The sequence below is a fragment of the Physeter macrocephalus genome, chromosome 6 (genome assembly GCF_002837175.3).
Source record: "Physeter macrocephalus isolate SW-GA chromosome 6, ASM283717v5, whole genome shotgun sequence".
In the NCBI taxonomy this organism is placed as follows: Eukaryota; Metazoa; Chordata; class Mammalia; order Artiodactyla; family Physeteridae; genus Physeter; species Physeter macrocephalus.
In genome coordinates this window covers 89,472,085-89,486,077 of record NC_041219.1, presented here as the reverse complement: position 1 = coordinate 89,486,077, position 13,993 = coordinate 89,472,085, and the positions used below count along the sequence as shown (strand labels likewise).

General features: G+C 53.1%; 1 protein-coding gene across 1 annotated transcript; it reads right to left on the bottom strand.

Annotated features, from left to right (window-relative positions):
• Window positions 1–256: 256 nt before the first annotated feature.
• MCRS1 (microspherule protein 1) lies at window positions 257–10,375 on the bottom strand. Its single transcript, XM_007107488.3, has 15 exons — window positions 10,278–10,375; window positions 8,988–9,107; window positions 8,341–8,479; window positions 7,838–7,976; window positions 7,064–7,222; window positions 6,804–6,913; window positions 5,763–5,871; window positions 5,350–5,488; window positions 2,353–2,428; window positions 1,967–1,995; window positions 1,756–1,848; window positions 1,471–1,553; window positions 1,188–1,275; window positions 813–940; window positions 257–690 (listed from the first exon to the last, which is right to left on the bottom strand). The coding sequence occupies exons 2-15, from the start codon at window positions 8,995–8,997 to the stop codon at window positions 604–606; spliced, it is 1,389 nt and encodes a 462-aa protein (XP_007107550.1). The 5' UTR covers window positions 8,998–9,107; window positions 10,278–10,375; the 3' UTR covers window positions 257–603.
• Window positions 10,376–13,993: the final 3,618 nt, after the last annotated feature.

The following is a 13,993-nucleotide window of genomic DNA, read 5'->3' as shown; positions in this document are numbered from 1 at the left end:
ACTCAGTGCTTTGTATTTACAAAAGAAAAATAATAAAGGAAAAGTCTGAAGCTGGAGAAATGTCTCTTCAAGTCTTTGCCCATATTTTATTTTGTTGTTGGTGCTGAGTTCTTTATATAGCCTGGATATTAATCCCTTAGCAGATATAAGCTTTATACACACACACACTCTCACACACATATGTATTTTTCCATTGTGAGTTGCCTTTTCACTCTGTTGGTAATGTCCTTTGGTGAACATACATTTTTTGGGGGGGGGAACTCAGTGCTTTGTATTTACAAAAGAAAAATAATAAAGGAAAAGTCTGAAGCTAATCAGCTGGAGACACGGAGCAAAGGTGGGAATCTGGGGGAAAGGATAGGAGCCTCTGCAGAGAGAGAAGGGGAGGGGCTCTGGCACTAAGGCAGCCTGAGGGTCCCAGCCTCTAGGGGCTTCCCCAGGGCCAGCCCCGCCCTCCCACAGAGGCTCAGATCAAGGGGCCAGGAGCTGAGTCTCCCACAGCCCCCTCTGGTTTTTCCAGGAGCCTCACTTGCCAGCTCCAGGGGTCTGGGAGGGCAGGGGAAACTGAGGCCAGAGAGAGCCCATGGGTCCTGCCACCACTTCTCACTGTGGCGTGATCTTGGCAGCCTCGGCCCGAATAAGGGCAATGAGGTCCTGGTTGATGAGGAAGACGAATCGCAGGCTGGCAATCTGCGGGTGGGAGAGAAGGGTGGCTAAGGACGGAGGTGAGACTGGGGGCCGGGGCCAGGCCCACACGCTGCCTCACCACACCATGGGGCTCATCCTGGCCTTTCCACCTCCCCCCAGCTCACCTCCACCACGGAGTTATTGCTAAGGCGCCATTTGGAGCCACACAGCACAGGTCGTCCATCGATGTAGATGGGCCGCCGGCCCTCATTGGCAATGAAGAAATCACCGTTGTTCTTCAGCTTGATGACACCTATGGGAATAGAGAGGAACGGGGGTATGATGGGATGGGGGGAAGGCCAGAAGAGGGCCTGAAACCCCCATGTACCCTCTGCTTCCTGGGGCTGCTGGAAGGTACCCAGGACTCCCAAGTTAGAGATCTTAAAATGCCAGCTCCTCGGCCCCACCCAGTTCCTGAGGTTCCCATGGAGACCAAGCCCCAGGGCTGGAGCGCAGCGAGAGGCTGGGAGCAACATCCTCACACTGCTTCCCGCTGGTACCTTGCTTCCGGGAGATCTTCCAGGCCGGACCCTCCAGAGACAGGTCCACGTCAATCTGGTTATCCTTGGTTGCTCTGCCTAGGGTGATCTGGGGAAATGGGGCAGGTGAGGGCTGGAACCTGAGGAATGGGGAGGAGTCCACACAGGCCCAGGAAAAATGAGAAATCAGGGACCAGACACAGAAAGGGCAGTGAGGGGAAGATCGACGGAGGAGGGGAACCTAGGAAGGGGGAGGTAGGGGTCGGGATGGGGATGAGGACAGGGAGGGCTGGGCCGGCCTCACCTCTCTCGAGCGCATCAGGTACCGCACCATGCGGCCCCGCAGCACTGCCAGGGTCTGGTTGTCAAAGTCCGGAGAGCTCATGCCTGGGGGAGAGCAGCTCATGTCAGAGAAGAGCCCACTCTTTAGAGCCACAGCATGGAAGGCAGGGAGCCAGGGCAAGATCCACTGAGGGAAAGGAGCTAGAGGTCTGGGAAATGAGGGTGAACCCAGCCAAGCAACCACAGGGGCTCAGGGAGGGGCGAAGGGATTTGGAGCACGACCCTGCTGGTCCCCCGGCCTCCTCACCTGTGATGCTATCTACTAGCACCTGCCACTTATGCAGTTCCTGTTCCAGCTGCCGAATCTCTCGTTTCTGGCGCCGGTCAGCCACTGTCAGCTCTGGGGTGAGGTGGGGTGGTAACGAAGGACACTCTGAGGTCACCAGCACCTTGTACTGTTTCTCTCTGTTCCAGCAGGAGCTCCCACCCCCTCACTGTCCCCACAAGGGCACACTCACCATGTTCTAGGACTTCATCTCGCATGTCCCTGGGGGGCGAGAAGAGAAGGATCAGCCTCCAATTCAAGCTCACCTGCCATCACCATTAGGTGCTACTGGGCTCAGTAGGATCCCTCAGTCCCTCAGCCCCTCAGCCCAGTGGCCCCGTGGGCTGCTCCTCTGGCCTTAGCCTAGCTCCCCTCCCTGGGGTGGGGGTAAGGTACAATGGGGAGGGGCTGGGGAGGGCGCTTAGCAGGGATACCAACAGCTACAACTGGAGCTCCAGGCCGAGTCTGGGCTGGGCTCCGTTCCCTGCAACAGGAGAGGCAGGGCCGGGCAGCACAGGGAGCTCTGTCCTGGGGAGACACTCAGCTCTCTGTGCCCTGCCTGTGGCCCCAGCCACTCACTTGAGCTTACTGTCATCAATCAAGTCCTCTGCGTCGGAGAAATTCAGCACTTGGTCCCCCTTGGGCAGCGGCTGCACTGAACAAAGGACAGAGGGAGGGTCAGCGCCAATGCTCCTACTCAACCACAAGCTGCTGAGCAGACAAATGAACTAAGAGGACAAACTGTAAAGACAGCCCATGGGGACAGTCTCGTGCTGAAATCAACAAAAGTTAACCTGATACAGGTAACAGCATGCATGCAGATCAGACAGCACGCTACTTTGGCACAAAGCATTCCTGGGGTTCGCTGGGGGGCAGAGGTGGTTCTAGAAAGGGAAGGGAATTAAAATTGGCCTTTGGGGCTTCCCTGGTGGCGCAGTAGTTAAGAATCCACCGGCCAACGCAGGGGACACGGGTTCGAATCCTGGTCTGGGAAGATCCCACATGCCGCGGAGCAACTAAGCCCATGTGCCACAACTACTGAGCCTGCGCTCCACAACTACTGAAGCCCGCGTGCTACAAGTATTGAAGCCCACACGCCTAGAGCTCATGCTCTGCAACAAGAGAAGCCACTGCAATGAGAAGCCCGTGCACTGCAATGAAGAGTAGCCCCCGCTCGCCACAACTAGAGAAAGCCCGTGCGCAGCAACAAAGACCCAATGCAGCCAAAAATACATAAAAATAAAATAAATAAAAAAAAAAAAGTTGACCTTTGCACGGTCTTTTCAGTGTTCGAAGAGTTCTCACTTACAAAGCCTTGAACTACGTAGGGAAGGCATTACTATTAGCTGCACGTTAAAGATGAGGAAACAGATACAGGAGGAAGGATTAAGCTATATGACTAGTTCAAGACACAGCCAGGAATCAAGACCTGCTTTCCTGATTCCAAATCCAAATTGCCTCTTCTACCACATTACATGCTCCCAAACATTTTCTGCCACATTCGGCAAGGGGCTGAGAGGCACATGCCTGTCAAGTCTCACTCAGGATGTGTCAGAAGGGAGCCTTAAGCCAGTGTTTTCAAACTGTGGGTCATGACATGTTAACAGGTCATGAAATTCACTTTTTTCCAAAAAAAGAGAGAAAGAAATAGAATGCAATAATATCAGAATCCATCAGATGTATTCAGGATAAATACCGTTTCATAAAAGTTTTCCAGTTCTTTTCTGGTCAAAATGTAAAAGCGATTGGGGTCCCCAAATGTGAGAACTCCTGCCTTAGTGTCCGTTGTTCCCAGGACTGCAGCGTCTGCTCAGCAGCAGCTCTGACTAGCTAGTGAGACTGCTGGTTGAGGAGTCTGACAACTCCTGAGGTGTCATCACTGCCAGGGAAGCGAGGGGGGCTGCAGAGGAGCCACAAATGCTCCACCACCACCGCCCTCCACCCTAGTTCAGACTGTGGGGACATGGGGTTGGGGCAGTCACCCGGCCAGAGCTGCCTGAATCCTACCAACCTAATATTCAGCTGACTTGATAGGTAAGCAGTGTATCCTCCCTGTTCCTAGGGACTCCAAGCATGAAATAGCAAAGGAGAAATCAAATATCCACATAAGATGACCCTTGAAGAGAAAAATTATACCTTACGTTAACAAATATACACAATAGGGGCGCTTCCCTGGTGGCGCAGTGGTTAAGAACCCGCCTGCCAATGCAGGGGACATGGGTTCGAGCCCTGGTCCAGGAAGATACCACATGCTGCAGAGCAATTAAGCCCAGGCACCACAACTACTGAGCCTGTGCTCTAGAGCCCGTGAGTCAGAACTACAGAGCCCGCGTGCCACAACTACTGAAGCCCGTGCGCCTACAGCCCGTGCTCCGCAACAAGAGAAGCCACCGCAACAAGAAGCCCGCCGCACACTGCAACAGAGAGTAGCCCCCGCTCGCCACAACTAGAGAAAGCCCGTGCGCAGCAATGAAGACGCAACGCAGCCAAAAATAAAATAAACGTTAAAAACAAACCAAAAAACCAAATATACACAAGGTAACTTTTTAAATAGTGACAAAGGAGCTAGCTACAGCAGCAAAAATAAACTTTATCCAGTGTCTGTTCTCTCTGCGAGAGGTCAGTGATAGCTGAGCCTGAGGAAGCAGCAGAGATCTGGAATAAAGAGGGCTGCCCACTGGGCAGTAAATTCAGAGATCCTCAGGAAGGAAAGATGAGGCCTCCCCTGACAAGATTTCCTAAAATCCTCTGGTAGGAATCTTTTATTATCCAGAAGCTGCAGGACCTAGCGAGTAAGGTGACAGGCAGAACTGAAGCTTCATTTTCAGAACAGTATGAACAACTACAGAGTAGCCAACATGCAATAATCTTTAGGAAGTAAAAGTAAAGTGTGCTTGGACTGTGAAAGTCTGACTCTGAAACCCAAATCTAACTGAAGAGCTTCCTGCAGTTTAATCAGATCGCTTTCCTAGTATCTGTTATTAGGAGAGTGAGAGTTTTGCTGGTGAGGGAAGAGAGGCAGCTCTCTGGCCCTTGGGAAAGGAGAAAGACAGGCGGCCTGGGGTAAAGTCCCTGCAGGGATCTGGGGATGGCCTGAAGGCAGCCCCACAGCAAAAATGCTTGGTGGAAGGAGAGGCAGTGAGAAGGAGTGTGGAGAGAGGGAAGGGGCAGAAAGCCTTAGAGAAAGTGGGTGGGAAAGGGGGACGGGTGAGCGGTGAAGGGACTTTCACATTTTACTCATGTTTGAATGTTACTTGTGAAGAATATATTATTATTTATGTAATAGTAAAACATGTCAAAAAACCCAAAAAAGTCAAGAAATGGGAGACAACTCTGCCATTTAGTCTTTTTGTTCAGGATTCTAGGCAATTTCGGCTACCCTCACCATGATCCTAAGACCATTCCAGCCACTTTCCCTCCCTCTGGAAGGAAGTGGTTTTTGCTGCAAAGAGAGATGAACAAGACACTGGGGGCCACGGAGGGATTTGTTACAGGACACCTGCGGGCAGCTGTGTCCAGCTGCCTTCACACTCACATACACGCACCCTCACTCTGCCAGCTCCTGGGCCCAGTTACCTGTCTGGTCCTCCAACAGGTAATACTGCTTCATGAGCTGCCAATGGGCCTGCAGAGCCTTGGCAGTACGGGCCAGGTAGAAGGCATCAGGGTGTCTGTGCAGCAGGTCCTGGAAGGTCTCCAAGGTGGGCTGGCTGGTCTGGAGGGCAAGAAGCACACTCTGGGCATCTGGGTTTCCTTGCTCCTGTCTCTGCTGTACCATCTGTGCCCCCTGCCCCAGTCCCCAGCAGGAGCTGGAAAAAGTGATAGCTACTGCCGCCCAGGAAGCCAGGCTTGGCTCTCCCTGAGGACCCGGTCCACAAAGGCCCTGCAGGTGTACGTGCGTCTCCAAGCAGTGGAGCCTCCCCGCAGTCAGTTTTCCAGGTTAGCCGGCTCCCACCCTGCCCCTCAGAATTACCAGCCCTCAGCCTTACCGATCCCACTTTGCTCAGCAGCTGCTCTTCAGCCTTGCTAAACAGGGCCTTGCTCTGGATGGCAGCAATGGCCTCTGGGTGCAGTTGTCTCATGGCCTGGCAGGCCAGCCTGGGCAGGAGGGAGATAGAGGGCAGGGCAGGGTTGAAGGAAGGGTGTCAAGCAATCTGGGGTTCCTACTTCTCCAAAGCCTACAGGCCTTTGAGATCCAGAACTCAAAGATCCAGGCCCTCAACAGGAAGAGCCCAAGGCTTAGCACAGGACCTGTGACCTCGTGCGTCTGCCGAAAACATCAACAGGCAACTCAGAAAACTCAGCTTCCTGTGTTCAACCCCGTGAAGAGGCTCAAGGGCACAGCCGCCTACAGGCCAGTCCAGAGGGAAATCCTGAGACCAGCTGCTGCTCCTGCCCCAAGAACTTTCTCCTTACTTGGCCAAAGCTGCCACCCACTAGTCACCTCCTCCTTCCCAAGCTGTGCCCTGCCCATTTCCTGGTATATCAGGGCTGTGGCTATAGCTTAAGTGGTGACAGGGGCTGTGGAGTAGAAGATGGGTGTTAAGCATTCGACCAAATTCTGATGATGTCAAACGAAGTGACTGAGAAGGAAGAGTGTGTGTTGTGTGCGTGCATAGGTGTATCTGGACTGTTGGAGCTGGAAGAGGCCCTGGTGTTCTTCTGTTCCAACTCCTTCTTTTGGAGGAAGAAACTGTGGGAGGTCAGTGTGGGAAGGCTGGAAGGTGACCGCCCCAAATCACAATGCACACGGTGGTAGAACAGGGCTCCTGGCACTCATGTGGTGTTTTCTCTCATGCTACTTCCTTGGCTTCCAGGTCCTTGCTCCTGACATCCAGCCTGGATTAGCAGGGTTGGTAGCAGGAAGCAGCTTCCCCCTGAAGCCTGGCAGGTCTCCAGTATCATCTCAGAAGATACAAGGCCCCAAGGAGCCCTGCCTCCCAGGCCCCTCCCCTGTATAATTCTTTCTGTTCACGAGCCAAATTCTGGTGTCCCCAGTACCGCGCCGCTGCTGGGGCCAGCCCACTCACTTGGAGATGACAGGATCGTAGAGCAGGGCGTACCAGCGCTCCTGGACTTCCCGCAGGGTGAAGCGGCAGCTGAACTTCACACCCAGATGGACAGATGTCAGGTCATTGGTCTGCAAGGCCCCAGAGTGGTTTGCTCCAGCCTCAGAGCTGGGAAGAACCCTCCCGTGCCACCTACAGGACACTGCCGGGCTAGATGGGGGGCTGGGAACTGGAGGCTGCGGGGAGAAGGTGAACACAACCCCTGTGGTGGGAAGCACTACCTGCAACACGGCATTGATGAGCAGGAGGTCGTCCGCAGGCTTCCAGCGGCCCAGATCCTTGGTCACCTGGAGTGGCTGTTTGCTCTTCTTCACACGTTTGGTGAGCCCAGGGGCTGGGGCTGGGCTGGGCGGCACAGGGGTGCTGGGGGCCTTGGACACCTGGGCAGAAGGCAGGAGCAGAGTGAGCTCATCAGGGCAGCTAGGGCTTCAGGCCTAGAGCTTCGCACATTGTGTGGCAGCTCCAGCCCCACCCGACAACAAGCCACAGGCAGGGGGCTCAGCTTCCCGGTGCCCATCCCTCCCCCTTCCCGCCCCCATCAAAGTACTTCTACACAGTCCTTGACCATATGGGGTCTTCTTTTTGCTGGTGGCGCCCCCCCCAACCCCAGCATGGAGGGTGGGTGGGGAGGATACCAGGAAAACACTCTTGCTGGTACAGTGTCTGGGGCCAGAGCAATGCCACCTGGGGGTTATTTTTACAGCCAGCAATGCTCGGAACAGGCTGTCTGCTCCCAGAATAGATGCACGCTCTATGCCTCCCACACAGAATGTGATACAGGATGCACTGACAGGGTGGTGATGGGTGCAGCAAGAAAAGCGGAGTAGCGAGAGATGGGCTCCCAGGAGGGAGGCATCTGAGGTGGGCCGGGGCAGCTTGATCCTCTCACAAGCTTCCTCTGCAGGGCTCTTGCCAGCTGGCAAAGGTTGTGGGGAAACACAAAATCTGGCACTGGCCCCCACCCCTCTCCATTCCCCACGTCTCCCAATCCTCACCTTCTTCTTCTCACTGGAGGATGGTTCACTCCCCGAACAGCGCCCTGGTTCCACGCCACTGGCCCCCTTTGCCCGGGTAGAGGACTTAGCCAGGCTGCTCTCCACCAGCTCATCGTCAAACTTCTTTCTCTTGATGAACCTGAGAAGAGTTCTACCCAGTGAACGCTCTGTGCCCCATCCCCAGTATCCACTCACACACACCCAGCTCCCAAAGTAGAGCAGGTTCCCAGCAGGCAGGATGCTAACTGCTCTGGCTCAGTGGATGGGGCTGGAACTGCTATGCTCCACCCCTGAGATGACAGTGTACTGCACCACAAAGATTTCCTGTCCAAGACCTAAGATCTCCCTCCCTTGCTCTCAGTCTCATGGGGAGGGACTTAGTAGGGACAGGAAAAGCACAAGGGTCTGCCAACAGTTGGGCCCCAGAGGGGCTCAGGGAGCCATTCCCAACAGGGGTGAAGGCATGCAGCAGTCTCAGTCTCTGGCCCTTCAAACCCTAGTACCTGGAGGAGCTTCTCCGTTTAGGGATGGTGCCCAAAGCCTGTGAGGAGGCCCGCTTCTGCCCTGCCAGTGACTCCTCATCCTCTGAGCGGCTGGCAGTGCCTGATGCCATCAGGGATGAATCTAGCTGCCCCTGAGAATCTAGAAAAAGAGAAGTGGTGAACCCAGGCCTCCTAAATGCCTAGCAGAGCCCTGAGCCTCTGCACATGGGACCCCTCCTCGGCCCCCCTTCCCCTACCAGCCCTCTTGGTCCCTCCCCTGCTTCCTTGACACTTGAAGTTTTAAGGTGGGAGTTCCTTGGCCATCCAGATCCCATCTGGGCCCAGACCTTCCACGCTGGGCAGTTCTCCCGGTGCCACGTGTCATGTCGTGCAGCACATGGTGCTCAGGTCAGACTGCTGATGCCGACACCCCGGGCTCTGGGCATAACTGCTCCCTCTGCCATCAAAATGCAGCCATGCCAAAGAGCGTCAGCTCAACAGCAAGTCAGTCAACTGTGGCCTCTGCCGAGAGGTACATGGGTGGTGCTGGCCCAGGGGGAGGTGGCAATGCCCAGCCAGGACCGAAAGACACACGTGCCAGGCACAGGGTAGAATCAGCAGATGCTTGGCGCCTGAGCGTTTGGGGAGCTGGCCCGGCCTCATACTACCTTTGTCCATCCTCTCACAGTCCCAAAGCCACTGGTTCCAAACCACAGGGCTAGAAGGAAGGGTCCCACAGGTTCATCCAAGGATTCTGACCAGGTGAGCTTGGAGGCTGAGAAGAGATTCTGCAAAGGAGAAATGAGGCTCCCTGAGGCTCAGGTTTCGATCTGGCCAGCCTCACCTCCTTATACTGGAACAGGTCCCCAGGATCCCATAAGCTAGGGAAAACACCAGGAGGAGAGACACAATATATTCTGCCAATATGACCCTGATAAACCAGTAGCCTTTCGAAGGTCACCAACATCTCTGAGACAGTGATAAAAGCTATGGACCCTAGAAAAATGTACACATTTCAGGAGGTTCACAAACCACTCTAATTCTACTCACAGACCCTAGGTTAAGGGCCTTGACTATAAACTAGCAAGAAACAAGGGACTCTTGGCTCACTTTTTCTTTGTCAGCTGCCCATTCAGCTCCCCTCCCAGCCCAAAGCAGGGAAAAGGAAACGGGGATTGAACTCCAACCAGTTCATCTCACTTTTTTCCACTTGAAGCTCTGGCTGAAGATTTAGTGGGTGGTACCTCGTGGAAGCTAAAAAACGCGGCTTGGGAACTGAGCAAATATCAACCGCCCTGGGGGGGCCCTCGCCTAAACCCGGAGAACTCAGGTAGTAGGGACTGCGGAGCGCGCCGCTTCGGAGAGTCCCGCCCCTTCTGACCAGGGCGTCTCTCCGCGCAGCGTTCCAGCCCTGCCCCCAGGTGCGCTCCTCGCGCCGTACCATTTGATACGGCTGGGAATCTTGCCACCTGGGGAGAGGGTAAAGGGCCCAATTCCGCGGGTAGACTGAGGCAGGGTCAGCGCCGCCTGCCTTCTCCGGCCCTCCGCCCCTAGTTCTCCCCCCAAGGGCACACCCACAGTAGGGGATTAGTCCAGGTCTGTTTCAGGGGCTCGGGATAGGAGTGGTGACGAAGCCAGCCCTGCAACTCAAAAGCAAAGCACCGAGTGAACCCCGATGCCCTCGCAGCCTTGGTTTCAGCCCCACGGGCCGGTGGCGGGGGAAGGGAGTCAACTCCCAGACCAATTCTCACCCCACCTTCGGCATGCCACCTTTGCGCATGCGTAACTTCTCGGACCAGATTCTGGCCCGGTGCGGCCCACGCATGCGCAGATTTTCGGGGCGCTCCCGGGGCGGGGCCCCAAACCTGGCGGGGTATCGTCCTCGGCGGCACTCTAGGGAACTCCATTTCACCCCCAACTCCGCTCAGAACACTCAGAGGCGAACCGCGAGGTCTCACCATTCCTAGGCTGCCAGCTCCAACAATTTCTCCGCGGCGACGGCAGCAGCCGCAGGGCCAAAGCCGGCTTCCGTGAGGCCCGTCTACTTCCGGGTCTACGAACTAAGGGCTGCGCAACCCCTTCCGGTTCGCCCTGGTAACGTGGGTAAGGGGGCGTGGCCGTGGTAGCGAAGGTGTCGCCGTTTTGTTAACAGCCGAAATTAAAGGCTTTCCCAATTGGGACAACATATAGGGAGGCATCAGGGATTATAGGATGCAGGTTGGAGGAAGTGATTAAAGGGAAGGGCGAGACTTGGGGCGGGATAGCCTGAGTAGCGAGATGAGACAACGCTGAAAGGGGCGGGCCCGAGGGTGGGGCCGGGCGGCCGACTAGATTTCGGCTTCCGAATCTTGCAGCCTCCTGAGACATCTAGGACTCTTTGAAAGTTTCTCAGGACCAATTATGGATTGTTTGATTCCACCAAAGGTTTTAGAGAAACTACTCTGTGGCAGGCCCTGTGCTAGGCACAATACGGGGAGATGATGTTGAGCTCCCTCCAGCCGGAGAGATGTGGCATATAGAAGGGCTGCGCAGGGAGGTTGATGTCTAAGGAACGGAGGGAGGGTTGTAGGCCGCGGTTCTAGAAGGTAGAAGCCCTGGGAGAAGGAGTTCCCTTCCCATCAGCCCGACCCCACCTGGATTGCTGGAGGCAGCTGTGGGCCCCGGGAGGTAAGACGACCAAAGGAAGCACCTTCAGAGGAAGAGTGCCCTGGAGATGGGAGGACAAAACTACAGGAAAAGTTGGGAGTTTGGGGGTGTGAGAGCTGTCTTGAGAAACCAGAAAGACTGTCCTCTAAAAGAGGGTTTCTATTTGTTTTATGCTTCCTTGGAGGGGCACAAAAGGGTAATAGCCTTAGAGAAACATACTGCGGCTCAGAATAAGAAAGATACAATTCCAAAGCTGTCCAGAAGCTAGGCTGGTCCCCTCAGTGGAGGTGTCAAGCACACATCACCTGGACATTGCCAGGCGATTCAAGTGTCAGATGGGTGGCTCGCCCTTCTGGCCCTGAAAGTGTATGATAGCCTTCTGCTTCAAAAGTCCCCTGTTCATTTGTGATCTTGCTTAATGAGTATTAACCTATTTTATTTCCCCTGAAAGATTGTGTTTTCTGATACAAGGTGTGATGGACTATACTAGATATAGCATAGTAGCTATACTAGGTGAGAGTTATCAGGGAGGTCTCTAAGGAGGTGACAATTGAATTGAGATTTGACAGCTGATAAGGGACCAGTTAGGCAAAGAGCTGGGGTAAGATGACCTAGTCAGAGGGGACAGCATAACTCCAAAGCAAAAAAGAGCTTGGTGAGTTTGAGGAGGAGGAAGGAGTTTAGTGTGGCTGGAACAGGATGATCAAGAAAAAGAGGGAGGGAGATGAGAATAGAGAGGTCATCAGGGCAGATCACATTAGGCCTTGTAGTTCATGGTATAGATTTTGATCTTTTTTTTTTTTTAAACAATTTTATTTATTTATTTATTTATTTATTTATTTATTTATTTATTTATTGCCATGCCGCACAGCATGCAGGATCTTCGTTCCCCCACCAGGGATCGAACCTATGCCCCCTGCAGTGGAAGCACAGTCTCAACCACTGGACCCCTAGGGAAGTCCCCTTGGCCCTTATTCTTAACGCATTAGAAAGCCCTTAAAGGATGACAAGCAGAAGCATCCATCCTGTGATATGATTTAATTTTTAAAATGATCCCTTTGTCTACTTGTGGAGAACGGATTGTAGGGGGGCAAAAGAGGAAGGAGAGAGATCAGATGAAGAGGCTATTGTAGCAATCCAAGTGAGAGAGGTAAACTCGGGTGGTTTAGCTGGGTTGTGGGGGCAGTGAAGATGGACAGAAATAGTGACTTTGATGTATATTTTGCAGGTAGAACCACAAGGACTTACTGATGGATTGAATATAGGATATGAGGGAAAAGGAAGAATCAAGGATAAGATCTAGATTTTTGGCCTGAGTACCTGGATGGATATGAGACAACCCCCCCTCTTTAGAATATATCCAGAATCTGGTCATATCTCACCAGCTCCAACACTATTTCCTGATCCAAATACCTTGGATTCACCTTCTCTCACCTGGACTATTGCAAGAGCTCCCTAACTAGTCTCCCAGCTTTCATCTTCACTGCCTCTCCTCCAATTTCTTCATAGCAGCTAAAAGAAATGGAAATCCACTCATGGCAAGCCTCTGTTCAAAATCCTCCATCATCCTTGGAGTAAAAGCTCATGAGGTCATGACCTCATCTCCTGCTCCTCTCACTTGGTCTTTTAAAAGTTTCAGTCCCCATCCCCTGCATTCTGTATCCCTTCCCTGCTTTGTTTTTTTGTTAGCATTTATTTTCTTCTAATGTGTGATGTAATTTACTTATTTTTTTCCTGTTTATTATATGTCCCCCAGCAGTAGAATATAAGCTCTATGAGGGCAGGGGGGTTTGTCTTTTCTGTTCACTGCTATAGTTAATTAATAAATATTTGTTGAATAAGCATGTTAAATAAACCTAGGGGAAAGGGGAAGTCTGTGGGAGGAGGAGGTTTATACAGGCCCAGAAATGAAGAGTTCTGTTTAGACATGTTAAGTATGAGATGCCTGTGAGGTTTCCTGGTGGAGGTGTTGAGTAGAGAGGTGGGCACACTAGTCCAGTCAGGGAAGAGACCTGGGCTGGAGATATACACTAGGGAATCATTCTCATGAAGATAATGCCAATGCCTAGGGAGAGATTGTAGACAGAGAATAGGAAGGTCCAAGACCCATGGCTGGGGCACTCCAACATTTAAGTTAAGATAGAGGAGGAGCCAGCAAAAGAACAAAAAGAAGAGTGTGGATAAAAAGAAAAGTTAGCAATGGCACTAGTCATCTAACCTCCAGTTAACTGTCCTTGGCTCCAGGGTAATCTTTCACAGTGCAGCACTATCCCTGGGATAGACGTGGCTTACCGTGGAGGCCACGATCATCATGGTTTCTCCTGGATCTTTGCTCAGGGCCCCAGCCTCCTTCATCTGGGGGATTAGGACATGGTGGTTAAGAATACAGGCTCTGCCTGACTTTAACCCTTAGCTCTATCACCTACCATCTTGTGACCTTGAGAAGTTAATATATTTCTTTGCCTCAGTTTGCCATCATCTGTGGGGAAATAATAGTACCCACTTTGTAGGATGGTTCTGAGGAGTAAGTCACTCACTGTTTAAACAACTATGTCGTATATAGCAAGTGCTTAAAAAATGTTAGCTGTTGGTACTGTTCTTAGGGCTTGGGTCTTGGTGTCACCTGCCAGGCGGTCAGTCTAGGACCCAGACTTTTTTTTTTTTTCTTTTTTTTGCGGTACGCAGGCCTCTCACTGTCGTGGCCTCTCCCACTGCGGAGCACAGGCTCCGGACACGCAGGCCCAGCAGCCATGGCTCACAGGCCTAGCCGCTCCGCGGCATGTGGGATCTTCTCGGACCGGGGCACGAACCCGTGTCCCCTGCATCGGCAGGCGGACTCTCAACCACTGCGCCACCAGGGAAGCCCCTAGGACCCAGACTTTGATAGCACAGCCCCTCCTGGCTCCCATCCACTAGAGCAGCACCAGTTTTTCTTTCACCTAAGGCTGTTACCTTCTGGGCACTTGGTCAGAGGACACAGGATCTCTCTGCTGTTGGCTCAAATATACCCTCTTAGGAAGGCAAGTTT

Coding starts and splice junctions, on each gene's coding strand:
- MCRS1 (XM_007107488.3), bottom strand. Junction 7,223..7,837: donor CCTCCAGTGAGAAGAAGAAG/GTGAGGATTGGG, acceptor CCTTCTGCCCAG/GTGTCCAAGGCCCCCAGCAC. Junction 5,489..5,762: donor TGCTGAGCAAAGTGGGATCG/GTAAGGCTGAGG, acceptor CTTGCCCTCCAG/ACCAGCCAGCCCACCTTGGA.